This window comes from Podarcis liolepis (genome assembly GCF_965112155.1).
Source record: "Podarcis liolepis genome assembly, chromosome: 17".
Lineage (NCBI taxonomy): Eukaryota > Metazoa > Chordata > Lepidosauria > Squamata > Lacertidae > Podarcis > Podarcis liolepis.
In genome coordinates, this window is record NC_139571.1 from 6,724,773 (window position 1) to 6,751,577 (window position 26,805).

At 45.2% G+C, this 26,805-nt stretch overlaps 1 protein-coding gene across 1 annotated transcript; it reads right to left on the reverse strand.

The window, feature by feature from the left end:
• Positions 1-256: 256 nt before the first annotated feature.
• CDC37 (cell division cycle 37, HSP90 cochaperone) lies at positions 257-15,919 on the reverse strand. The gene is made up of 8 exons (XM_083483141.1): positions 14,628-15,919; positions 9,621-9,902; positions 7,367-7,472; positions 5,541-5,656; positions 4,444-4,566; positions 3,760-3,942; positions 2,361-2,432; positions 257-808 (listed from the first exon to the last, which is right to left on the reverse strand). The coding sequence occupies exons 1-8, from the start codon at positions 14,727-14,729 to the stop codon at positions 656-658; spliced, it is 1,137 nt and encodes a 378-aa protein (XP_083339267.1). The 5' UTR covers positions 14,730-15,919; the 3' UTR covers positions 257-655.
• Between the last annotated feature and the right edge of the window lie 10,886 nt (positions 15,920-26,805).

Sequence of the window (26,805 nt, forward strand, 5' to 3'; positions counted from 1 at the left end):
TCACATCACTATCTATCTAGCCCCCTATTGCTTAATCGGACTGCCCAGCAGTTCTCTCCATGTTCCAGCCCTCCTACCCAAGATGTATTAGCTGGAGATGCCAGGGATCAAATCTTGCACCTTGTGCACCTTCATGTATTCCGTCACTGGACTATGCACCCCCGGCTGTTCCCGCAGTCAATCCTGATCTGGAACTAAACAACAACAAAATCAATGGTTCGATTCCCAAGAGAAAAGACACACCGTGCTCACGGACTCCGTTCCACTCTCAGCTAGTTCCGTCTTTTTATTTGCTCAATAGCCTTTAACTGGTTGCCAAACAAAAAGATATAACAGCACATTTGTAGCTATGACACCAACTGGCGTTACCACAAGACAGAGAAGGTGGACCTGCCAGGCCCCTATGAGCCTGCACGGTGTGGCAGACCCTCCCCTAAAATGGAACACAGGGCCTTCCGACAGTTTCCTTACAATTCTGCAGGGCTTACAGGGAGGGGCTTCTGATGTGGTGAAAGATCAAGAGCTAGTCAGGAAGCAGCTCATATAATTCATGAAGTGTGTAAAAGCACATCATCGCTGAATAGTTTGGTGTAAAAGAAAGGAAGGAGAGAGGGTGGCGGGAGAAGTCTGCTTTAAAGAAATATGTGCCAAAGGTTCAGGGGCTTCCTTTGTCTTCTTCACAAGTCTCCTTCTTAAATTCCTCATAGACAACATCTGGCTTGTCATCCTTCTCTGCACCCTCTGCTGTTCGGGCATTTGGCACCCACAGGCCAGAACTGATGCAGCGCTGCATGTGGTATTTCGCTTCCTACAATGGGACACAAAACATATCCTGCTTAAGGGCCATATGCATGTTACACTTCACATGACCTAACAACTCTAAGGAATTCTTATTCATTAGGCTTCTAAGCAATGGAAACTACTGATAAAACCTAAAGCTTTGAAAAATGCTTGGAAAACATTGTTGTTCTTTTTTAATAGGAGTCAAAGGTTCACGATCTCTGAACTAGAGGAGTATTTGACCAATATGTGGCATATAACCAAAACTGCAATTCCCAGGAAGGCAACATAACACTGCAGTCTGCAGGCTGCCTGCACAACTCCACCAGCAGACGTGCTAACATTACAAACTAGGAGAGATCTCTTGGAAAATAGGTAAGCTCTTTAAAAACTTTTGCAATGAAAGTGAGTAAATACCAATTCCAAATCGAGCTAAGGGGAGCTCATCTATTACTAAGTTTGAATGTCTTTTATCCTAAAATGAAAGGTTAGAAAATAAAGCAAAACTGTGAACTTCAAGAATAGTCTTTAAGGTAAGTAGTTTAAACAAATCTGCAGCAGTGGCTGCTATAGCAAAGTATGCAAGAGGCATAAAGTCTTTTACCCTAAACTAGTGATGGCCAAACTTGGCCCTCCAACTGTTTTGGGACTACAACTCCCATCAGCCCTAGATAATAGCACCAGTGGTCAAGGATGATGGGAATTTTAGTCCCAAAACAGCCGGAGGGCCAAGTTTGGCCATCACTGCACTAAACCATAGGTCTTTACAGGCAAAAGGGAAGCTTCTGTTGGGATGTATCAATTTCTTATAGAAATGGTGACAAAATTCCCTCAAGTGGCTCAATGCTTAAGGAAAATTTTGGTTAGAAGAAAGAAATTTGATTAGAAGGGGAGATTTCTCCCTGCAAGTCTGATTCCTAATGTAAAATACAGTGGTACCTCGGGTTAAGTACTTAATTCGTTCTGGAGGTCCATTCTTAACCTGAAACTGTTCTTAACCTGAGGCACCACTTTAGCTAATGGGCCTCCCGCTGCTGCCGCACCGCCGCCGCACGATTTCTGATCTCATCCTGAAGCAAAGTTCTTAACCCGAGGTAATAATTCTGGGTTAGAACTGGGTTAGTTTGTAACCTGAAGCGTATGTAACCCGAGGTACCACTGTATACAGGTGCTTATTTCAGTAGCTTATCAGGTTTGGAGCAAGCATGCAATGCTGAAATTTAAGCAGGGTACCAAACACAGCTAATGGGTCCAACAAGCTGTGTAGTGGAAGGTCAATAATGCTTATGGTACCTGTGTAGATTAGGGTGCTTCAGCATGCAATTGTACACGCCAAAATTCCCAAAATGGGCTGCCAAGAAAAATCACACAATTTATGGATTTGGAGGGCACAGAAAAGTTTAATTATCGACTGTGGCAGATATGAGCACGTCTTCAAGCCTTGTGTCAGAGGGGAGAGTAGTGGCAAAGAGTGCTCATACATGTTTGAATGTATAAATTAACATCTCCTATATCTATCTGGACACATAGTCCCATAACCTGAAAGGAAGATGTCTAATCCTAACTTTGAGAATACTCACAGCAGGTTCCATTTTGCTGATAGCATCCTGAAGCATCTGTACATCTTTCACATCAAAGCATTTCTGGAGCTCCTGGAAAGAAGAAATATGCATGTATATAGAGGGGAAGGGATGAAAGGACTGCAGAAATCTTGAGTTGTAGAAACAGTAAAGGTAAAGGGACCCCAGACAGTTAAGTCCAGTCGTGGACGACTCTGGGGTTGCGGCACTCATCTTGCTTTACAGGCCGAGGGAGCCGGTGTTTGTCTGCTCTGCAGACAATTTTTCCAGGTCATGTGGCCAGCATGACTAAGCCACTTCTGGCACAACAAAACCCAACACCAGAGCAGTGCACGGAAATGCTGTTTACCTTCCTGCTGGAGCAGTACCTATTTATCTACTTGCACTTTGATGTGCTTTCGAACTGCTAGGTTGGCAGGAGCTGGGACCGAGCAACGGGAGCTCACCCCGTTGCGGGGATTCGAACTCCCGACCTTTTGATCGGCAAGCCGAAGGCTCAGTGGTTTAGACCACAGCACCACCCGCGTCCCAGTGTATACAGTACAGACTATCTAAAGCTCAGAGGCAGAGCACATGCTGTGCAAGCAGAAAGGCCTGCATTCAATTACAAATAAATTGGCTATTAATAAAGTAAACTCTCTAGAGTCACAAAAGTGTAGCATTGGAAGGAAACCTGAGGGTCATTTAGTTCAACCCACTGCAGTGCAGGAACGCCAACAAGCTTCTAGGAGCCACAGGTGAGAGCAAAGTGAAGGATGGAGATCAAAGTTGGACAAACTACCTTAGAGGGAGCATGATGTGTCCCCTGCCAGGAGTACTCCTCTTCCCCTAACACCCCATACACCCCAAGGTGCAGATAGATAAGAACAGAAATGGCTAGAACCCTGGGGCTAAAATAAGGTTAAAATTGAATATAAGCTAGAGGTGGCTATCCCTCCAGCCTGGGAGCCAGACCCATTGCCCCAAATGTTTTCTTCTGAGCTCAGAAGACGCTATTGATTTAGGTGGCAGCAGCAGCAGAGAAAAAAATATACAGGTAGTCACAGCACCTCTGTTCAGCCAAGAACCTTGATAGGCATATCAATTGCCCCCTCCCCAGTCATCACACATCTCACAGGCTAAAAAAAGGTAATGAGGGAAGCCTCAGCTAATCTACACGGATCGGCTGAGGAGAGGCTGTGTGCTTGTGTGGGAAATGTTCTGCAGCCACGCTGTCTGCTTTCACACTCACCCCCACTCCTAAGGATAGGCCAAGGGTGAATGGACAAAAGCAAGTTAGCCACCATGCGCACGTGCATACACACACACACGCACACACACACACACACACACACAGAGGGAAGCAAAAGGGTTAACCTCATACAATCAATTTGTTCAGTTAGAAGCATTAGTGACTCACGGGTGGGAGTGATTCATACACCTCTACAGGATCAAGGCCACCAGGCCCCAGTCGTTTCTGGCGCTCTTCTTCTTCATACTCTTTCATGGCTCTCTCAATGCGTGCCTTAGCCCGGCCCCGCACCCGCTCTTTGAAGGCTTCCAGTTCATCATTAAAACCCTCCATGTACTGCTGGTCAGCAGTCTGTACGAAATTGGAAAAGGTGGCAGGTAAGAAAGTGGAGGAGGTCACACATGAGAACACAGTACTGAGCAGATATCTTGCCCTTTAACAGGGGAGCAAATCAAACTTTACAAGATGTTACGCTGATCTTGTCCATAAAATGCCAGCCAAAACCTAAATACATCATGCTATTTGATAAATACACTCAAGCCAGAACTCTGCTGAACTACCAGAAGAAATGAGTTTTTAGAAGCATTACCCCCTCTGCAGAGACTTCAAAGGGGCCCAGTATAATCAATGATCAGTTGACTGGTAGTCACAGAGAACCTCTTTCAAGCTGTGTAGGTACTGATCAGCTAACTGACACCAATCAGCTTTCAATTTTCATATATTAATCATCTGATGTCATTATGACATCATGTGACTGACAGGTGAATGATTCAACTCAACTGTCAAAGTTGGTCTGGGGGTGGGGGAGAGCCAAGATAAGGTTTTCCTCTATTACCTGGGCAATAGTCTCACCTTGATTTTAGCAAAGAACTGCCTGAAACAAGCTCTAGGGTCAACCTTCAGGCTCTTGGCCAGCTCTAGGATGAACTGCATCACTATGGTCTGATGAGCCACTTGTTCCATCAGGGCATGTTTCTAAGACAGGCGACAAAAGAACAGTTGCACTTTTAAAGACACACTCACACTCCCCTTGTCAATATGTCATTTGAGCCTGGCCCAGCATGCAAATGATAAGAACGTCGTTCAAAACTCACTCCCAATCCTCCCTCTCTCCATCTCAGCTTCAGGCTCCCAAGGTTACAACCACAGGATACCAGATGACCCAGAACCATGTCCATCAAGCATACAGAATTCTGCCTTCCTGGTCCCTTCATTTTCCCAGGATAGTATCTAGAATCAATGCTGCGGTTTTGTGTGGTTTTTTTGCAAATTCATGAGGCCATCTCTAAAATTGGAATTTTCTTCTGGGCATATAGCTGGCAGTGAGACAGCAGTGGCTGACTCAGCAAGACCCAGCCGCTACAGTACCAGACACAAAACAACACTTGAAATAATTCCACTGTCAGAGGAAATAAATCTTGTACAACAGGTTCAAGCAATCTGTTAAATGTGACAGAAGAACCACACTGGCTGCTTATGAGGTAGACAGCCATCAAACTGCACAAAGTGACTGAAGCAGGTTCACGGAAAACTCTATTAACTCCTAGTACTGAAGCAACTGCTAGATCTAAATACTTATTTGGAACCTTTATAATAAGACCTGAAATACAAGCAACCCCCATTTATGCACATTCAATATGTGCGACTGTGCAAACGCACATCATGACGAACCTGGAAGTGACCCTAAAACATCACAAAAAGGGGCATAACAGGCTTTTTCAATGGTGTTTCAAATACATGTGATTTCATTTAAATGTGTGGTGCCTTAGAACATAACCCCAGTGTAAATGGGGATTACATGTAAATACAGGCAGAAGGCCCTTAAGAGCTTGCCTTGCAGTCACCAAAGTTTCTCAAACACACTGTCCTCATTTGTTTTGAGTCATACACTGACAGTCCTTAGTCTTTTCCACTGCAGCTTCTGGAAAAGCTACATCAGCTTTACTCACCTCTTCTACTTCCAGATCGATACACCAAATGACTAAATAATTGGCTGTCTCTTCACACACAAGATACGGGTTATCAGACAGATATTTCTGGCTGTCATCCCAGCGCCGCAGCATTCCTTTTGAAACAAGAAAATAGAAGCATAAAAATCAGATTTTAGGGGTGGGGGGTAATTTCCTAAACAGGCTTTTGGACTTTTAACACACAGATGACAGCACTGTAAAAAAACTGCTAGCACTTTACAGTCATATTAACAGGGAACACATAAGCAGCAACTGGGGAAGCCAGAATAGTTATGAAGTTTGACTTGGGAACATACATAATATTAAAGAAGTTAAGTCCTTATGGTAACAAGATTATTAAAACAAAGAAAAAATTGCAATTGGTCAATTAGTACAAGGGCGAAGGATACTGGTTTCTAAAAGCTACTTTATATAACCTGAATTGATGTTCACGTAAGATGCATTGATGTTCATGTAAGTTAATGCTATTTATTTTTAAATGATCAAGCAGAGCTGCTTTTATTTTCTTAAACACAGTGTAAGAAACTTATTCCACACTAGTCCTAAAAAGGCTTGCCTTTGTGTGAACACAGTCCTCAATGGAAAATGTGATTGCTGGTCCTTGTTGCAATGGCAGGGTTCAGAAGCAGCAATAAGCCAGTCTAGAACTACAGTAGCAAGTCTGCCAAGTATTGGGCTCAAATGCTCCTCTCCTCTCAATTTATCAACTATAGCCACAAGGAGACTAGAAGCTTTTGCTTCTGGGTCCCGGTCCCGTCCCGTCCCCAACTACAGTTTCATACTGTATGGGGATCAGGAATTGCTCACTTTGGTGTCTTCCTAAAGCATGTTTAAGACCTAAGAGACTCTGTCTTGTTTTGCACAGAACAAGCAATTTGGTCATTGAAAAACAAAGCATATCTTCCAATATCCTAACGCTGGGCTGGAGATTAGGGTTACGGTTGGAGTTGGGGTTGAGTTAGGGGTTAGGGTTAGGTTGCAAGCAACTCATGGAGTATTACATTTGTACATCCTCATTTTTCTAGATGCATTTCTCCAATGTATTATTTACAGAGTAGGCGCTGGAAATTGGCAGTCTCCAATCCAACCAATGCTGCCAGCTGGACCAGGCAAGCTCCAGTTACCTTTAGCTGCAGCCTGACAGGATCAGGCACATGGTTATGTTGATTACCATTCCCTCTCCCAGAATAGGATCTAACCCAATTTTGTAACAGGGAAAAACATATACCCATGTTCTCCTGATATAAGCAAACAAAAAGGGATTGCAGTAGAACATGAGTCAAGGTAGGGCACAGAACATATCATCCTGTTATTCAGCTCTGGGTGACCAGACAGATTTCTACAGTCTCCTAACTACAGTGAGAGCTATCTGACTTTGCTGAAGGGGGTCAAGAGCACCCTGCTTCCCTGCAGGTAGGGAAGACAGAGAGACCATACTGAGTACAACTACTCATTGGTTTCTGGTACTCATGACTGCAGAGTCCCTCTCTTCTGATCTTCTTTGAAAGAACTTTAAGCTAGAATTACAAGCCAGCCACACCAAGTCTACCTAACTGCAAATGAATATCAATCAATACTTTATTGTGGTCCAAAGACCCATAAAACATAAACCATAAAATAATTTCAAAACTAGATACAGTTAAAATGACCAGACAGATGGTAGAACTAAGGCAGTCAGCAAATGAATATCAGTCCACAAAGGCTGTATCTGCAATTTGCCACACTGATCTCAAGTGCTCTTAGCCACAGAAAAAGAAGCTGTTTAACCCAAAGCACTCTCAGATCAGTGCAGAGTTTTCCCTTACCAAAGTGTTTAATTTGCTTCTCATACTTCTCCACATATGTTTTGTGCTTTTTCTCTTTCTGTTCTTCTGACTCCTCGTCCTGCTCCGCCTTGACATTGAAGACACTCTACAACAGCAAAGGAAGCATGGTTAGAATCACTATTGCTACCACAATGCAGTCAAGGTTGGCCAAACCAACAAAGGGTGGCCAGGATAGTCCTAGGCTGAATACAGTAAGAAAAGGAAAATACCAGCAAAAGAATGAAGAGATGAAGCAGCTTCAAAAGGATCAAGTGCAACTGAACAGATAAAACAATCCGGAAAACCCAGGATGAACAACCTGCAGCTCTACAGAGGTTGTTGCACTACAACTCAGATCATCTCTGACTATGTGGTCGGTGGGGAGGGGGGATTTGGAGTGTAACATGATCTGGAAGGCTTCCCATCATTGGTGTAAAATATTTGGCAGCCTTGCAATTAATTTAGTCATCTTTTTTAAACATTTTATTGAAGTAAATCATCAATACAATAAAAAACCGTATTTTTCGCTCTATAACACGCACCCGACCATAGCACGCACGTAGTTTTTAGAGGAGGAAAATCCGTAGGCATTCCACCCGTAGGCATTCCCTCCATAACACGAAAAGACATTTCCCCTTACTTTCTAGGAGGAAAAAAGTGAGTGTTATGGTGCAAAAAATACGGTAAATAGTAAAAAGCAGCACAGTATATTCAAGTGAGACTTAATATTAACTTGGTAAAGTACTTAAGACCATTAGGAAAGATGAATTTCACATTTTTTTGTGGTGAATGAGTCCTATGTGTTTATTTTTTGTATATGATAATTTTTTCAGGGTCCTCCAAGTCTTTGGTAACACGTAATTTATGAATTATTTTTTCAGCTAATGCAAAACTCCACATATTTTTATACCAAAACAAACACCACAAATCCAGCAAGGTTTTCCATTTCTGGGCAACTGAGGTTCTAGGCAACTCTGACTCTATGTCAAAAGTTCCCGAGAGCTGAAACTATTCAAATGATCATCCCACAGATCTAGTAAACAAAACTGTGCTGAAATTGGAATGGAATGTCGGAGTATTTTGGTCTTGGCAAACTTAACTAAAACTAATTCCATTGCCCTTGAAGATGAGTCACTCAACTCATAATACTCTGAGCCTTAACAAATGGGTTTAAGGGAGTCTTTCTGAGGCTTTCATTTCTTCATCCCAGAATATTTCTAAGGCTTGATTCCCATTCTTGCTTCCCTCAGTTCAGTACTCAGGAAATAAAACCAGTGTTTGGTATGCTATCCTAAAACCTAATTGTTAGCAACTGCATTTTTTATTTTACAGATATAATTGCTGTAAAAACTGCTTTGATTTTTTAAATTAAATTGTGGCATAGAAGTATTTTCAAAAATTTGTAGAGTTCACTTTTCATCGACGAGACAAACAACAATCTTTGCTAAAATTTTTGATCCCTTCAGAAGCCTTATTATCAAGCCCTCCCAAAAAAGTTATTTGCCTGCAAAATGTTTTACAGTACTTACCGTATTTTTTGCACCATAACACTCACTTTTTTCCTCCTAAAAAGTAAGGGGAAATGTCTGTGCGTGTTATGGAGGGAATGCCTACGGGTGGCATGCCTACGGATTTTCCTCCTCTAAAAACTACGTGCGTGTTATGGTCAAGTGCGTGTTATAGAGCGAAAAATACGGTACTTATTTATCACTGATAAGAGTAAATGAGTATGAGGAAAAAGCAGGAGACAACATACACAATAAGCCATAAATTAATGTAGCATATCACTCTCAGTAATTAGAAAACAGACACTAATGCACAGCAAACACCCAAGTGAAAAAGCAATTATTGAGCGGGCGCTTAAAGCTCTTAATAGTCAGTGCCAGGCGCAACTCAGAAGGAGTTTCATAACTGGAATGCTAACACTGAGAAGACCCTCCACTGAGTTGCTGCCTGGAATATTTTAGGCGGCTGTAGCACTACCAAAAGGTCCTCTTCCACAGGTCTTAACAATGCAAGGGCAGGTGGACATGGGAGAAAGCACTCCTTCAAGTAACTGGATCCCAATTTATATAGGCCAGGGCATTGAACAAGATTTTTAATTTTCTTTCATAAGGTTTTTCTGATATATGTAAAAAGTCATCCAAGGCCCAGATATGTGCAATTCACATAATTTAGTTTAAGGCCAGACACTGAGTCTTCCCGGTAGCAAATGAGTGCATATCAATCAAAGCTGCATAGCAACTAGACCCACCTTACTGAAGCCATCTCTGCTGAGTGTGTCCACATTCCATGGCATGTTCTTTTCCTTCTTCCTGAGATCGTCCGCCTTCTCTTCCCAACTCTTCTCTTCTTTCTTGAGTTGCTGTGCCTCAGCCTGCAGCCTTTGCAGCTCACTTTTGGTGCTATCTACGTTGGCCAATTCTAGCTCTTTTATCTTCTTCTGACACTCAGCTAGTTTCCGCTTGCAATCCCGACACCCTTTGTCCACCTCTTCTTTCTCCTTGTGGAACTGTTCCATTCTCTCGACTCGGGCCTGAAAAATGGATTGTATTCAGTCAATATAGTCCAAGTGACTACAGCCTCTTTATTACTTCAAGCGAATACTGGGACACTTCCAACCCAGAATGAGGTACACCAAGTTACCTGTATGAAATATAGCCATCTGGCACCTTCTATCGCAAAAAGGTTAGTTCATTTCTAGTTTAGAGTAGTGCTGTCAGCTGAGACCAGGACCTTACACACACACACACAATCTCCAGTTGACAGAGAAATGTGGGACAAAGTCCCCTGCCACCAGCTGGTGGACATCTGATGTATTCATCTTTTTAAAAATAAATAAAATCCTAGCTGTTTTCTCCTCCCAACCAGGCAATATTAAGCTCCTGGCAGAAGCTCAAGTTGAAGAACAAGAGCTAAAGGGCTCTTAACCTTTGACTCATAGCCTGTAGCCTGCAGCCCAAGGAACAACTTTCCACTTCCACCACATGGAGACTAACTAGTAAGCATGTGCAAGGGCACCAGAAGGCATCAGGGAAGATTGCTACTGAAGGCCCCCATGGGTTATCCTGAAGTCAGCATAAAGCAAAGATATAATCTTTCTTATTCTAAGCTTCTAGGGGTCTGTACTTGGCTAGAAAGCCTGGTGTAGGGTACTGGACTGTTTCTTTTTTATGGCAACTATTAACATTGTAAGTATTTGTAATTTTATTTTAATTTATTTTAGTTTTTTAAAAAAGTTATTTAGCAGTTATTACACAGATTGGATGGTTAGAATAGAGTGGTGGTGAGAGTAGCCTTAATTCTTCTGGCTGCGTTAAGCTTTTTAGAGAGGAGAATTCAACATTGCATTAAGTTGATTGTTCCGTCAGAGCAAGCTCTTCAGCCTACCAGACAGAACAAGCCCCCTCTCCTTGTTCAAGGAGTCTGCCTGATACCTACACCCAGCAAATTTAAGGTCTTAGGAGAGGGGTGTGTGTGTGTGTGAAAGCTGTGTTGCACAAGCAGAAGACCTTGCGCAAGGCTTCCACTGATGGGTCTTGTTAGGTGGATCCCACCCTTAATATTTATCAACGTCAGTTCAGGCTTCTAGCCTCAAAAAATGAGGGATATAAAAAGCTTGATGAGAGCATATTTTCATCCTTGTGACAAGGCTTTCTTTTGGCCCTCCTATGTTGGAATTTTACAATTTTATATATTTATATTTTTTGCTTGCCGATTTGTTGGGATTTTATTGTAGTAATAAAAAACTCTCACACACAAACCTTTACAGTGGTGCCCCGCAAGACGAATGCCTCGCAAGACGAAAAACCCGCTAGACGAAAGGGTTTTCTGTTTTTCAATGCGCTTCGCAAGACGAATTTCCCTATGGGCTTGCTTCGCAAGACGAAAACGTCTTGCAATTTTTTTCGCTTTCCCCCCCTTTTTCTAAGCCGCTAATAGCCTTTTAGCCACTAATCCGCTAAGCCTTTAATAGCCGCTAAACCGCTAATAGCGCTAATCCGCTAATAGGGTTGCTTCGCAAGACAAAAAAACCGCTAGACGAAGAGAATCGTGGAACGGATTATTTTCGTCTTGCGAGGCACCACTGTACATGTGCAGAAAGGGAGTGCATGTATACCGCACAAAGACAGCAGCCAAGCAAAGAAGAAGCAGCTGCTCCGCACATGAATACCTCCTACCTACAAACATCTTTCTGCTCCTGCATACACAGCAGCGTGGGTGGGTGGAGTAGCTGCTGCGGTGGTCGCTGAGAGTTTTGGAACCCAGGAAACAAGGCTGGCATTGCTTTCTGGGCAAAGCTTTCCTGGCAGAAATCTGGTATCGCAAGTCAAAATATTCAGCAACCAGTAGGAGAATACTTCAAATTCCAAGTACACCCTGCTACTCTGACCTTGAAGTCATCATACTTCAATAGCAACTACAAGACTTCAAATGGGAGTATATCCAAAATGAGATTGCTGAACTAGAATTTATCAGCAAAGCTGAATAGCTCAATTCAGATTCCTGGCTTGTCTTTCACACCATAGAAAATAGCAGTCTCGCTTCAGGAGTTCAGACTAACAGAACAATAATATTACAATGTCTTTACTCCTTCATATTGTGAATGGATCACTCATTCTTATCTTGCATAAATTTGGACTCCGTATAACAGAATTACAGACTTACTGCTGCTACCTTTTGCAGTGTACTCATGTGTGTTTATCTCCATATCTGTCAACTGAGGACACTTCACACAACATATAATGGGCTTAATGGAAACATATGCCACAAATAAATCTGCTAGTCTTTAAGCTTCAAAGGCAAAAAGCTCTGCCAACATTTTATACACACTTTCTAGTTTCTAAACACAGAAAGTTAAAATAGCAAGACTCAAGCAGAGTTTTCAAGGCAACGTTGTGTTATTTGACAAATTCCTCTAGCCTCTGCAAGGGAATGGGGACCAGTAGTCCTAACAGGGAGCTCAGGCAGGATAAAGCCGTTACAAATGTAAGAAGCGTTACAACTAAAATGGGCAAATAAAATGTAAACATAGGAGCAGCAAAGCCAATTCTTCCTTCAAAAGGGATAGCCATCACATACTGTATATGCAATTTCAAGATCACTACTCTTTTTGGCAACCTCTCCTTGATTTGTCATTCCATCAAGCTCATGCTTGCAAGCTTTAGACAGAGGCTCCTGTGTGCAGCAAAGATATGCCTAGTAGGATTAATCCCCCAGCCTATATGGAAGGAGGTCAGAAGAGATGATCATCTCCTCTGATCTCACACACTGTGAAGTGTAAGCTGGGATCTAGACATTTTTGGCATTATGCTGCCTTTACACTCTTGCCATTTTAACTTGCTGTTCCTTGGAAACTGACAAGACACACATTAAACTTATTACACGCAGGGCTGTGTGTCTTCTGAACCTACATAAGGTGAGGCTAGAAACTGGAAAAAGTTTGAGCTGCTGAGAAAACCAAGCATAATTTTTTGCATTTATCAGTTTTATTCCTGTGCATCATACACATTCATTCCCACATGGTAAATACTAATCTTATTAAACATTTGGGCAGTTGCAAACTAAGGTTTTTCAATTCATTATTTGGCTGCAAACCAATCTTGTTCATAAAGCAAAATTGCAAAACAAATTGTGGCTGGTTTTTGTGTTAAATATATGCTATACGGTAACTGACGTAATAGGCATCTAAAGCCATTTGCACATGCAGAATGTAGGCACCCTATATACAGAAATGAGCAAAGCAGTGATATTTTAGGGAGCAGGCTAGCAGGCAGGGCCCATTACTTACACCATAGGAGCCTACACAACACAAAACACTCTTGCTGTATCTGTTTTATATTATTTGTTTTTTATCTTATATTTTGGAAATGTACATCCAGTTTTTCCCCCTTTAAATTTTTGGGTGGCCCCAAAGAAAGCAGGGCCCTCAGCTATAGCTTGTTTAGCTTATAGGGGAGAGACTCCATCAGGCAAGGCCTCCTTCCACCTGCCTTGCTCCACCCTCTGCTTCCCAATGTGTATTGTATTGTTTAATGTACTGTGGCTTGCCATTATTTTATTGATTATGGTTTAGATATAACTGTAACTGTGGAGTGGATTTCTGTTTAACTTTTATATGTTATTATTTTATACTATTCTAATGATTGTTGAATGTTACTTTTTTTGATGGAGGTTGCCTATTTTAAAGTTATGTTTTACTATCACATTTTTGTATTGCATTAGATTGTTACAAGATGTACATTTTTTGTTTCTTCAGCTTGTAAACCGCCTTGAGTATTGTAAGATAGAAAGGGGGTATCTAAATTAAAAATGATGAATGATGATACAGTGGTACCTTGGGTTAAGAACTTAATTTGTTCTGGAGGTCCGTTCTTAACCTGAAACCGTTCCTGAGGTACCAATTTAGCTAATGGGGACTCCTGCCGCCGCCACGCAATTTCTGTTCTCATCCTGAAGCAAAGTTCTTAACCCAAGGTACTATTTCTGGGTTAGCGGAGTCTGTAACCTGAAGCGTCTGTAACCTGAAACATCTATAACCCGAGGTACCACTGTATGTCCACCTGTCCTTTGTCACCAACAAATTGTGGCTGGTTTTTGTGAATATATGCTATATGGTAATCGATGGACGTAATAGATATCTAAATCCATGTGCACATGCAGAATGTAGGCATCCTATATACAGAAAGGAGCAAACCAGTGATTTTAGGGAGCAGGCGGGACCCATTACTTACATCACAGGAGCCTACACAACCCAAACACTGTTGCTGTATCTAGGCTTTATTTTATTTGTTTTTTATCTTATATTTTGGAAATGTACATCCAGGGTTTTTTCCCTTTAATTTTTTTGGGGGCCCCCAAGAGAGCGGGGCCCTCAGCTATAGCTTGTTTAGCTTATACGTGAATCCGGCACTGCTCAGGGGTAGAAGCGAAGGGAGTAGCATAACGGGAAAGTGGCGCGTCCCGTTCAGCCGCGCGCGCTCAAGAAGGTCCAGGCCTCAGAGGGGTCGCGAAAGGAAGGCTCGCCGGAGAAAGGGGTCGGGGTGGCGGCGGGCCTGTTTCGAGAGCGTCGCTCGCAAAGGCTGCGGCGGAGAGGGCAGGGCGGGGGGAGCCTGAAGGAGACGGAGGAGGGGGAGCAGGCCGGCCTTTCCGAAAGCGGAGGGAAGACACTCCGCCGGCGCAGGAGCCTGACGGGAAGGGAGGCTGCTGCACCTGAGGAGCTTCTGCAGGCGGGGCGGGACGGGCTCCCTCTCCCCCTCACCTGGTGCCGCCATCGGAAGAGGCTGGGCGTGTCGATGTTGGGGTGAGTCTCGTCCTCATCGTCGGACACCTCGATGTGGTCCCAGACGCTGTAGTCCACCATGGCCACCCTCCTGCCGGCGTTGCTGCCTCCGCTGCTGCTGCTGCCTCCTCCGCCTTCCGGAGCTTCCGCTTCCGCTTCGACGCCACTTCCGGAACCTCGCGCCGCGCCGTTACTTTCTCCCACCCAATGGGGGCGCGTGCGCCGACCGCTTTCTCGCCTCCGCGGCGCCGACGGAAAGATAGAGATATACGAAGCAAAGGCAAGAGGTGCTCCACTCTGCCGGCACTCGCGCGTCCCCAGGCCTGAAAATGCCCAGGTGACACCTCTTTCCCCGGGAAGTGCCTCTTCGCAGCCTGGGCTGTGGCCGAAGGGCTCCTCGGGCGGCCTGGCGGCTGCACATGGACACAGCCCGGTTCATAGCTGTCAAGCGTCCCTTATTTGGAGGGATAGTCCCTTATTCCAGCGCCATGTCCCGCTGCTGTCCCTTATTGATGGATGTCCCTATAAAATAAATAAGTAAATAATAGGTGCTTTATAAATTCCCTATACTGAGCAAACAGAACGAGGGGGAGAGACGTGTAACCCACAGCAAAAGTCACAGCGCCTGCAACATTTCCGTGCAAATTGTGTTCATCATAAGTGATGGTACAATGTCAATTAACGCACCACTGCAAACCGTCTCCATTTTAGCAATTCAACCTGCTGGCTGGCAGTCAAGATGCCTTCCTTTGAGCGCTATGAATTTCTAAGCGAGCCGTTCTCATCTTTCCATTCCTCTCTGTCGTGCACAAACACACACACAAGGTGACCTGGATTGCTGCGGCTTCAAAAGTTGTTAATTCACACAAACGTGTCAGTGGTGGTGGTGGTGGGGAAGAGAACAAAGGCGCATTCTCTCTCCTACTGGCCATAGCTGTCAAGCGTCCCTTATTTGGAGGGACAGTCCCTTATTCCAGCGCTGCTGTCCCTTATTGATGGATGTCCCTTCAATGATGTCCCTTAAATTTCAAAGGAAGCAGCTCCTCTCCCTTCCTCCCTGCCGGCCAGGGAGGAGGGAGGCTCCAACTGTGTTGCTTGGCTGTGTTGCTCACCCAATAAGGAGTCTAAGAACGCCTGGGGGGGGGGTGGATCTTGCATGCCTTGTGCCGATCAAATCGGCTGGGTTCCCTGGGAACTCCCCTTTGCTCAGCGCTTCCCAGCGGAGAGGTGACGTGGTTTTCCTTGAGGCTTCATTTGGCTGCTGGCTGGGCTTTCTGCCTTTGGCTCAGAGGGGCTCAGAAGTTGAACATACCTGTGCTGAGTGCTCAGATTGGAATCGGATGGGATCGACGGCCCACTCACCCTTGCCAGCAAAAATGTCTGTCTGCAGCGGGGGCACATGGTGGGGGAAAAGGAAAGGAGATCTCGTGGGAGGGGGGCTTTTGAATTTGTCTTGGAGGCTCCTTCAATTGACTTATGGGGGGAAAGAAAGAAGCTGGTTGACTAAAATGGTGGGTGACTGGCGATCTCGTGGCGAGGGGGGGGAAGCTGTGTGTGTGTGGCTAGTTAATGCAAGCTGAAGGGGTTTTTGAATGCTGGACGCCATTTTGTTGCATGTGCTGCTGCAAACTTTGCAGTGCAAAGCCAGGCCCGGGAGCCATCTTAAGTTGAGGCTGCAAAGGCCTTGTGGTGCATGTGATTCAGATTCTAGTCAGTTGAACCTCTGGTTACAAAGTTGGTTGGACAGTGCTCTTGAAGCTACCAGCATGAGTTTGACCAGACTGCAGGAGGACATGAAGACTGGAGTGCCTGGAACAGGTGAGGCTGCAGGTCCCTTATTTTGGCTGCTGGTCCCTTATTTTCAAATCTGTAAGTTGACAGCTATGCTACTGGCTCCCCTCGAAAGGGTGGCCCATCCTTCCTAAAGGCCTCATTTGTTCGCTCATTTGTTATTTTTGGCCCATCTCTGCTCCTTTAAGATAAAAGGGCTGGAAAATCCCAAGCTATCAAATGAGTACCTGGCAAGGAAGGCTCTGTAACTGCAGCTTCAGGGCTGCGTAAGACACAGAGTGCACTTAAAACACACGGACTCCCCTGAATAATTCCAGGAACTGCAATTCACGTTCCCGCGTGACACACAGGCGGGACCCCGTGCCGCCTGCTCTCTCCTTCGCGGCCTGTACGAAGGGGCTAAGTGGCACGCAGGTACCCCACCGATTTCCACAGCAACCTGGCCGCTGGTGGAAGGGGATTCATGCGTCTTGGAGGAACGTGGGAATGGAGGGGGGGATTGCTAGGAGGAGACGATCCTAAGGTGGGATGGAATGGAAGTCCAGCAAGCAAACACCAGACCTCTTTTTCTCCTCTTTATTAGAAAACCTTTGATGCCAAATATATTAAAGAAGGGGTAGTGGAATGAACATGCTCAGTTCTGGTGGCTCTGCATCTCTGAAGGCAGGAGGTGTATCTTCTCTGGTCTTCTGGGCACTGGCTTGTTCATGTTCAAGCAGAGTCTGTGGCAGCAAAATGTTCTGCAGAAAAGGCCACCCGGAATTCCAGATGTTGCCACGTCTAGCGAGGGAACGTGGCTCGGTGGAACACAGCAACCAAAGAGCAGAGGTTGCCAGAATTACCACCTAAGGTCCTGCGTTTCCAAATGCAGCCACCTGCGATCTACGGAACTCCTAGACGTAGTTGGGTACAAGTTCCATCTTTTTTAAGAACAGTTAAATGAATGGAGGAGGATAGGCCTAACAGTGAATATTTGTGTTAACAACTAATAATTGAACACTTGGGGGGTACAGCGGCGTAGCGTGAGTTGTCAGCACCCGGGGCAACGCAAGTAATTTGCGCCCCCTAACCCGGGGCAAGGCAAGTAATTTGCGCCCCCCCAACCCCTAACCTGCGAGTTGCCGCGCAAACAACGCTGCTTGCCCGGAGGAGGATGGAGGCAGAAGCAGCCGCCGCCTGTGGCTGGGCCGAGGGGATGGCGGCGGCGGCAGGGTGCAGAGGCTGCCCGTGCCCGGCCAGGCGTCGGTGGCGGCGTCGGCGCTGCTGCAGCGGCTGCTCCTCCTGCGAGCAGTGAGCGGAGCGCAGCCACAGCGACGGCGGGGGGCGCGTGCGCTAGGGCGCAAGGCTGGCGGTGGTGGCGGGGAGCCCGGCGGAGGAAGGAACTTGTCCCTTCCCTCTGGACTCGCGCCCCCCCAGATGTTGCACCCGGTGCGGTCGGCACCCTTGGCACCCCCCACGCTACGCCACTGGGGGGGTATTCTCTCTCCTTTCACCAGGTCCTACAGCCCAACTCTGGCCAGATGCAGCCGGGCATTGCACTGCAGGAACAGATTCTGGAACCCGCTGGAGGAAGAGCCTGTGGAACTCCCAGAGACAACTTTATTTTCTCCATGCATTATGAAAAGTCCACGCCGCACCAGCACTCCCTGCCTTCTAAGTGGGTGGTGGCCCACTGTAGGTGAGCATGAGATGGAAGGATCTGGCGTAGTTGTTTTTCTAGAGGCAGGAGAGCTCCGACGAGAGCTCCGACGGGTACAGAGGAAAGGGGCTGGCCAGGAACAGCAGCAGCAGCAGCACGATGGCGCTGAGGATCATCACCGTCCTGTTCCATATGGCGGGGAGTCTGGGGGGCTTCTGGGTTGGGAGGCAGGAGATGATTGAAGGCTCTTGTAGGCTGGATCTGGAAGAGGAAGCAAATGGTTCAGATTCGTAAATCTGGTTGTTGGGACACTTCTTTGAATAATAATAATAAATAATAATAATATTTTATTTATATTCTGCCCTCCCAGCCAAAGCCGGGCTCAGAGTGGCTAACAACAGTAAAATAATACAGCATTCTTTATGGACTTAGGTAAAGGAACCCCTGACCGTTAAGTCCAGTCGTGGATGACTCTGGTGTTGCGGCGCTCATCTTGCTCTATAGGCTGAGGGAGCTGGCGTTTGTCCGCAGAAAGCTTCCAGATCATGTGGCCAGCATGACTAAGCTGCTTCTGGCGAACCAGAACAGTGGACAGAAATGCCGTTAACCTTCCCGCCGCAGTGGTACCTATTTATCTAATTGCACTTGACATGCTTTCGAACTGCTAGGTTGGCAGGAGCTGGGACCAAACAACGGGAACTCACCCCGTCGTAGGGATTTAAACCGCCAACCTTCTGATCGGCAAGCCCTAGGCTCAGTGGTTTGACCACAGTGCCACCCAAGTCCCTATATTACATTATTGTTATTGTATATTACATTAAAGGTAAAGGTAAAGGGACCCCTGACCATTAGGTCTAGTCACGGACGACTCGGGGGGTTGTGGCGCTCATTTCGCTTTATTGGCTGAGGGAGCCGGTGTACAGCTTCCGGGTCATGTGGCCAGCATGACTAAGCTGCTTCTGGTGAACCAGAGCAGCGCATGGAAATACCGATAACCTTCCCACCAGAGCGGTACCTGTTTATCTACTTGCACTGGTATACTTTCAAACTGCTAGGTTGGCAGGAGCTGGGACCAACCAACGGGAGCTCACCCTGTCGTGGGGATTCGAACCACCAGCCTTCTGATCAGGAAGCCCAAGAGGCTCAGTGGTTTAGACCACAGTGCCACTCGCATCTTTATGGACTTACAGGACCTCAAAAGGTCACTTCCACAGCAGTGTCAGAGGTCTCCTACCACAGCCCTCTGTGGCCTCTCAGGGTTGGAGCCGTCAGAATCATAGCAGATTTGGCTCCAAGGCCGTACAGCTGCCCAGCCCTATCCCAAAGCACACAGCAGAGAGATGTCTTTCTCAAATTGGAAGGAAGCTCGCTTACCCCTGCTCAATGGCGATTGCGATTTCTGCTGGCCGGGAGTCGAGGTGCTCCTTCTTGCAGATCCATGAAAACAGGCACAGAGCATGAAAAGAAAAAGCAGGCGCTATCTGTTCAAAGCTCCCAAGAGGGCAATAAACGAATAGAAAAATATTTTTCGTTGGTGGCGAGAGAGATTGGGGGCCATGGTTGGTTTGCCTTAATTTACAGTGGTACCTTGGTTCTCAAACTTAATCCATTCCAGAAGTCCGTTCCAAAACCAAGGTGTGCTTTCCCATAGAAAGTGATGCAAAACTGATTAATCCATTCCAGGCTTTTTTAAAAAAAACCTCTAAAACAGCAATTTAACTATTTTACTATCTAACGAGACCATTGATCCATAAAATGAAAGCAATAAACAATGTACTGCAGTCACACAGTCAAAACAATCAGCAGCTGAACTGGGTTCCACACAGTCACAAAAACAACAAAAAAAGAGCCGCAGAAGCAAAAACGCAAAATAAATAGCAAAAAACAGACAGACCTCAGCGTAATATTCAAAAAGGAAGTGTGGCACTCAAATTGGAAGCGTAACACTCAAAACAGAGCAAGTTTGACTTCCGAAAAAGGTTCACAAGTCAGAACACTTATTTCCGGGTTAGCAGTGTTTGGGTTCCGAGTTGTTTGAGTACCAAGGCGTTTGAGAACCAAGGCACCACTGTATTATGTTCCCACGGAGGACCTTAAGGTCCACAAATGGCAACATTTTGGAGGTTCCAGGTCGCAAGGAGGTTAGACTGGTCTCAACTAGGGCCAGGGCCTTTTCAGTATTGGCCCCGACTTGGTGGAAAGCTCTGTCACAAAGGACCAGGCCCCTGCGGGACTTGACATCTTTCCGCAGGGCCTGCAAGACAGAGCTGTTCCGCCTGGCCTTTGTTTTGGACTCAGTCTGACCCTTATGTTTCCCTCATGGTTTTGATCTATGGGCTACTTTTAAAATGAGGCTGCATTTTAAATTGCATTTTAACCTGTATTTTAAATTGTTTTGTTTTTTTTCCCCTATTATGATTTTACTGTAATTTTACTGGTGTTAGCCGCCCTGAGCCAGGCTCTGGCTGGGGATGGCAGGGTATAAATAAAAATATTTATTATTATTATTATTTCAAGGAGATGCCACCAGGGCTAAAGTCTGGTAGGAAGCACAAGCTCAATGGGCCTCCTAAATCCAGAGGGGTGGAAGTGGCTGGAGGTTGTCCAGTGTTACCTAAAGAAAGCACTCTGCACATGCTCAGAAGTGCATTCCTTACAGCTTCAGGATCTCCAGCCATTCATTTCTCGGTTGCAGCCCAAGGCAGCGAAGTCACAAGGATCCAGGGATTCGTTTTCCGGTGTTGCCCAACCTATCAACTGCTTAGGTGCCCAACGTTGCTGGCTGGGGTTGGCCGAGTTTTCTTTTTCGTCCGTTGCTGTGACTTCTGCCTCTTTGGTTGTTTCCCGCTTGCCTGGGATTGCACTGGGAATTGCAGATTGAAGACACGCAGGGAGACAGGCCCACAAGCCCCAGTGACCTGCAGAGTGGACCGTAAGATTATAAGGCGCTGCCCTCTATGGAGCCAGATCATTGGTCCATCTAGTTCAGTGTTGGCTACACTGGCTGGCAGCTCTCCAGGCTCTCAAGCAGAGGATTTTTTGCCCAGGACTGAACCTGGGACCTTCTCCATGCGAAGGAGCGGTGGGCTCTTCCCCTGTTATTTGGAGCATCTGCTTGGCCTGTAGAAGGCCTTGGGTTCCATCCCTGGCATCTCCAGGTAGGGCCAAGATGGGAAACCCTGGACAGCCACTGACCATCAGAGCACACCAATATTTCTCAAACCTGAGTCCCTGGTTGTAGTTGGACTACAACTTCCATCATCCCTAGCTAGTGGGATGAGTGGTCAGGGATGATGGGAGTGTCGACATGCAGAGGGGCCGGGAGGCCAGCTGGCAAGCCCAACTCGGACGTCTCCTTCCATCAGCCCATGCCCCGTAAATCAGTGACCCGAACTTCAAAAGCCAGGGCATGGTATATGTATGCATGTACAGTGGTACCTCGGGTTACATACGCTTCAGGTTACAGACTCTGCTAACCCAGAAATAGTACCTCGGGTTAAGAACTTTGCTTCAGGATGAGAACAGAAATTGTGCTGCGGCAGCGCGGCGGCAGCAGGAGGCCCCAATAGCTAAAGTGGTGCTTCAGGTTAAGAACAGTTTCAGTTTAAGTACGGACCTCCGCAACGGATTAAGTACTTAACCCAAGGTACCACTGTACCGGTATTTGGTATGAAGTTGTGAGGGGAGGGGGGTTAAAATATGCTCCCCATTCCTGTTTTTGAAAATGCAAATACAAATGAAAAAATACATACTTCAAAAAGTGAAAATACGGACACAAAAGTTGTTTAGGAAAACACAAAAATGCACAAAAACACAAAAGTGCATACCACAGTAACAAACAAAAACAATATTATCCCACCCCACACTTATACATCGGGCAGGGCATAATAATTATTATTATCATTAATGATTTAACTTGTTTACAGTGATTCTTCATATATTCTACAAACTTTTTCCAGTTTTCCTTGAATACCCTTCCTGATCTCTTATTCTGCTGGTTAGACTCGCTAGTTCTGCATATTCCATCATCTTCATCTGCCACTCCTCCCTCATCGGAAATGCCCCTCTTTCCATGTCTGAGCATATAAAATTTGGGCTGCTGTAGTTACATAGATTAATATTTTTATTATTATTATTATTATTATTATTATTATTATTATTATTATTATTATTATTTCTGGGGACATCTGACTCAATTATTTTTAAAAGAAGAGGTTCTGGTCTTTTTATAAAAGACCTTTTAAACATCCCCCCCCCATTACATTATATATCATCTCCCATAAGCCTTTAGCTAGTTTACATACCCACCACATAGGTAAAACGTAACTTCTGGTGGTTTTTGTTATATTTCCTGCCATTACCTGATTCTGAGTGTTATGTACTGAAGTTCTCACCCTGGGCCAGCAGGGGGATACTGTAGATAGTTATGCAAATGAAGGATCGAAAAGTGACGTTCAGTGATTGGATAGTTTTAGAAAATGGCAACAGTTACATTGTTCTGGAGCTCTATATAAGCAGGCTGACTGAGCTCCTCAGTTAGTTCTGTTCCAGCTTACAAATAAAGAGCTGCTTTGGAAGAATCGCTGTGTCGTCTGATATGTTGGCCCACAACTTAACACTGAGCTATACATCTTTGCTAACTTACTCAGTGTCAGGTTCCTCTTATATGTCATTTTCATATAATTCTCTTTCAATGCATAACAAGCTGTAAATTTTAAATCCATTTTCCACAGTTTCTCCCCCAAAGTAAATTCAATATCATGTTCCATATCCCTTGCCCAATGTATCGTATCAAATTTTACGGATTCATCTTTTGTTTCCCACTCTCATAATAACTTGTACATTCTAGAGATAAGTTGGTCTCTATTTTCTATTCGCTTTTGAATTGGAAACTTTGATCCATAAAACCATACTGCTTATGTAGTCTAAACATTACATTTCGTTGGTGTTATTGTAGCCAGTCATTCACCATATTACTAACATCTTCTAATTTATTCAGTTTTACGTCTTGCTCTAAACAATCCAGAAGATCTCTGTATGTTCCCCAATGCTGGTCCATGTTCAATCTTTTCAAATAAATTGCTTCTTTGGGTGAGTTTTTCAAGCAGATTTTTTTATTTCTCCCATATTCTATAGATTCTTTCTAACTGCATGATTCAAGAAGCTGTTATATATGTTGGCTTTACCATACAATATGTATAAATAAGGAGACGACACGGGAGTTGGGATGCAAGTGAGCTATGCAGAAGCAAGCTGGCGGCTAGCTTTGCAGAGCCTCTTTTTATTAGCAGAAGTCAACAATTGGAAACAGTTGTGTAAACCACCCTGAACTTAACATATTTCCAGCAAGGGCACATTTCTAGCGTGAATGATACACGTGTCAGGTGCTTCCCCTGACGTTAGACCAAGTCTGATCCACCCATCACGCTCCAGCCAAGTGAAACATTAAGCAAACAGTTTGCGAAAGGACAAAAGGTCAAGGGGAAAACCCTGTTTTTCAGCCAAGAAGGCAAAAGGTCAGAGAAAGCAAGTGTGATGCTCCCAGACATGCTGTGGCATGTTTTGTGCGAGGTTTGCCTTTGCATTATGGAGCATTATCCTTACACAATAGACATGCATGCCAACCAACTTTAATATCATACCCCTCTAAATCTAACAGCTGAGTGTTCTTCAACCGTATCCACTCCTTCAACTAACATAGACATGCAGCTTCATGATCTAAGCGTAAGTCTGACAGTGCGAATTTGACTCTGGTACTCCATGCTAAAAAGTATTTTATTGTTGTTGTCGTTTTATTATTACATTTATATATCAACATTTTCTCCAAGGAGTTCAAGGCGGTTTATACACTCCTACTTCATGTCCCCTTTTTATCTTTACAATGACCCAGTGAGGTACGTCAGACAGAGAGACAGTGACTGGCCCAGGGTTACACAGTGGGCTTCATGACTGAGCAGCTATTTACCGTATTTTTTGGCCCATAGGACGCACCGCCCCATAGGACGCACCTAATTTTTTGGGGGGGAAATAAAGAAAAAATTATTCCCCCCCCCCCAGGCACGGGGCAGGCGCGGGGGAAGCCCGAGCTTCCCCAGCCCCCAGAACAGCCTGCTATCTGCAAGCCTAGGGAGCCGCGCCGGTCTCCCCAGGCTTGCGGAGAGGTGCACGAAGCCCAGGTGCGCTCTTCAGTGCGCACCAGGCTTCAGAATGCAGGCAGCTCTGCGCCACCCTCCGGAGCCCCGCACAGCTTCGCGCTGGGATCCGAAGGGTGGCGCAGAGCTGCAGGAAGCCCGGGAAAGCCTGCATTCGCCCCATAGGACGCACACACATTTCCCCTTCATTTTTGGAGGGGGAAAAGTGCGTCCTATAGGGCGAAAAATACAGTAAACTCCAGTTTCCCAGGTCCTAGTCCAACACTCTAACCATTACACTAGACCGGTTCTCTAAATTGGACGGGTCCCTCCCCACAAAGGCCCAAAGCCTCTTCAATGGCTATAGGTGCACAGAAAGGTAGCTTGGTTTGCGCAAAGGTGTGCGTGGAGGGGCTTGTTTTAAAACAAAAACCCAAACTAGGGCTGCTACCTGAGACTGGTGCTGTGAAGGAAACCCTGTCTGTTAATTGGTTCATGCCAGGTGCCAATCAACGGGCATGAAGAGAGGGCAGCAGCCCCTGTATGGGCAGAGGCAAGCTCCAGTTGGCTATGGTCTGTGGAGCAGGGGCAAACTCTCAGGAAGAGTGTGAAGACTTGAAGAAGAGTTTGAATTCAGACTTGCAACAGAAGCTTTGTCATCTATTGTTCATTTTTCCCACTCGTCAGTGTCAAGCGCCATGGCAGCAGTGGCAGCAACAAAGGTGAGTCACCCGCATATGTTTGGCACAGACCAAAACAACTTAAGTCAAATCTGTCACTATTTTTTTTATGAGAGAAACCTTTGAATAAGTAGGCCAGTCTCTCAGCTGTCAAAGCAGCATCAGTGAACTTTGCTCGGAAGAAACAGACCTGTCTTCTGTGGCAGGTTTTGTAGCCACACTTGTCATAATGATCAGACAGTCATACCTGGTTATCAAAGTTTGTTTGTTCACTAGATCTTGCCTATGGTATTTTGCCACCTGGCTATTGTATTACCAGGTGGGCATGGGAGATGCCTTCATGGCTCTTTTTTTACAATTTCAAATTTTCATGTGTCATTTTCTAGCTTTACTCATAATTCAAATGCTGAGTAATAAGCAGGTCTGCCTAGCACAGAGCACGTCTCCTTCTCAGAAGACCTGGCCTTTTGACAATAGCGTTATATTGTATTTATTTAATAAATGGCTGCATGCAGTGACAAGACAACAAAGGAATGATTTAAGACCAAAGATAAAGAGGTGGGGGAGATATATAGATATATATAGAGAGAGAGAGAGAGAGTGAGTGTGTATTGGGCCCAAACTAACGAACTGAAATTTAATAGGGACGAATGTAAGATCCTACACTTAGGCAGGAAGAACCAGCTGCACAAATATGAGATGGGGGACACCTGGCTTGCCAGTATTACATGTGAAAAGGATCTATGTTCACAAGCTGAACATAAGTCAACAGTGTGAACCCTCCCTTTCACCTTTATGTTGGAAGGGGTGCAGAAAGCTTGGTTCATTAATTAATGTTTGGTGGGAATGCCCCAATGTTAAAAACCTTTAGAATGGAGCAAGTATAGGCAAACTCGGCCCTCCATACGTTTTTGGACTACAGCTCCCATCATCCCTAGCAAACAGGACCAGTGGCCAGGGATGATGGGAGTTGTAGTCCCAAAACGTCTGGAGGGCTGAGTTTGCCTATGCCTGGAATAGAGTATTTCCCAGTTACAGGCCAACCCCTTTCTCCAAATCTTGGCTTAGTCCTACTTTCCTCAGATATTGACTTAGGCTTCACCCTGCAGCATAGAGAACTAGTAGACTTCTTACTGACCGCAGCACGATTAGCGATAGCTCACCAATGGAAGAACCAGAGTGAAATATCCTGGACTACATGGGAAAATAATATATGGATACAGCAATGTCTGAGCATCTCACCAGACACAGGAGAGCAGTTAAAGGCATACTGAATAGAGACACCTTCCAAGACACATAGGCCCCTTTCTTTAACTCTGTTAATGACCAAAATCAAGACCTTGTTATAACAACTGTTCAATATTCTCAATGGAGAGGTTACGCTAAGTAATATGTTTGAATGTTGAACGTGTAGATGTATGTCAACAGACAGTGGATAAACAAGCACCCTTAGAAGTACTGCTGGACAAGTGTTTGATGGTTATTGTTTATGCATTATGTGTGATGCAGCAGCAAAAAAAGCTAATGCTATTCTAGGCTGCATCAACAGAAGTATAGTGTCCAGATCAAGGGAAGTAATGGTCCCACTCTGCTCTGCCTTACTCAGGCCACACTTGGAATACTGCGTCCAGTTCTGGGCACCACAGTTTAAGAAGGATGTTGACAAGGTGGAAAGTGTGCAGAGGAGGGCAACCAAGAAGATCAAGGGTCTGGAAACGAAGCCTTATGAGGAGCGCTTGAAGGAGCTGGGTATGATTAGCCTGGAAAAGAGATGGAGAGGAGATACGATAGCCATCTTCAAATATCTGAAGGGTTGTCACATGGAAGATGGAGCAGGCTTGTTTTCTCCTGCTCTGGAGGGTAGGACACAAACCGATGGCTCCAAGTTACAAGAAAGGAGCTTTTGACTAAACATC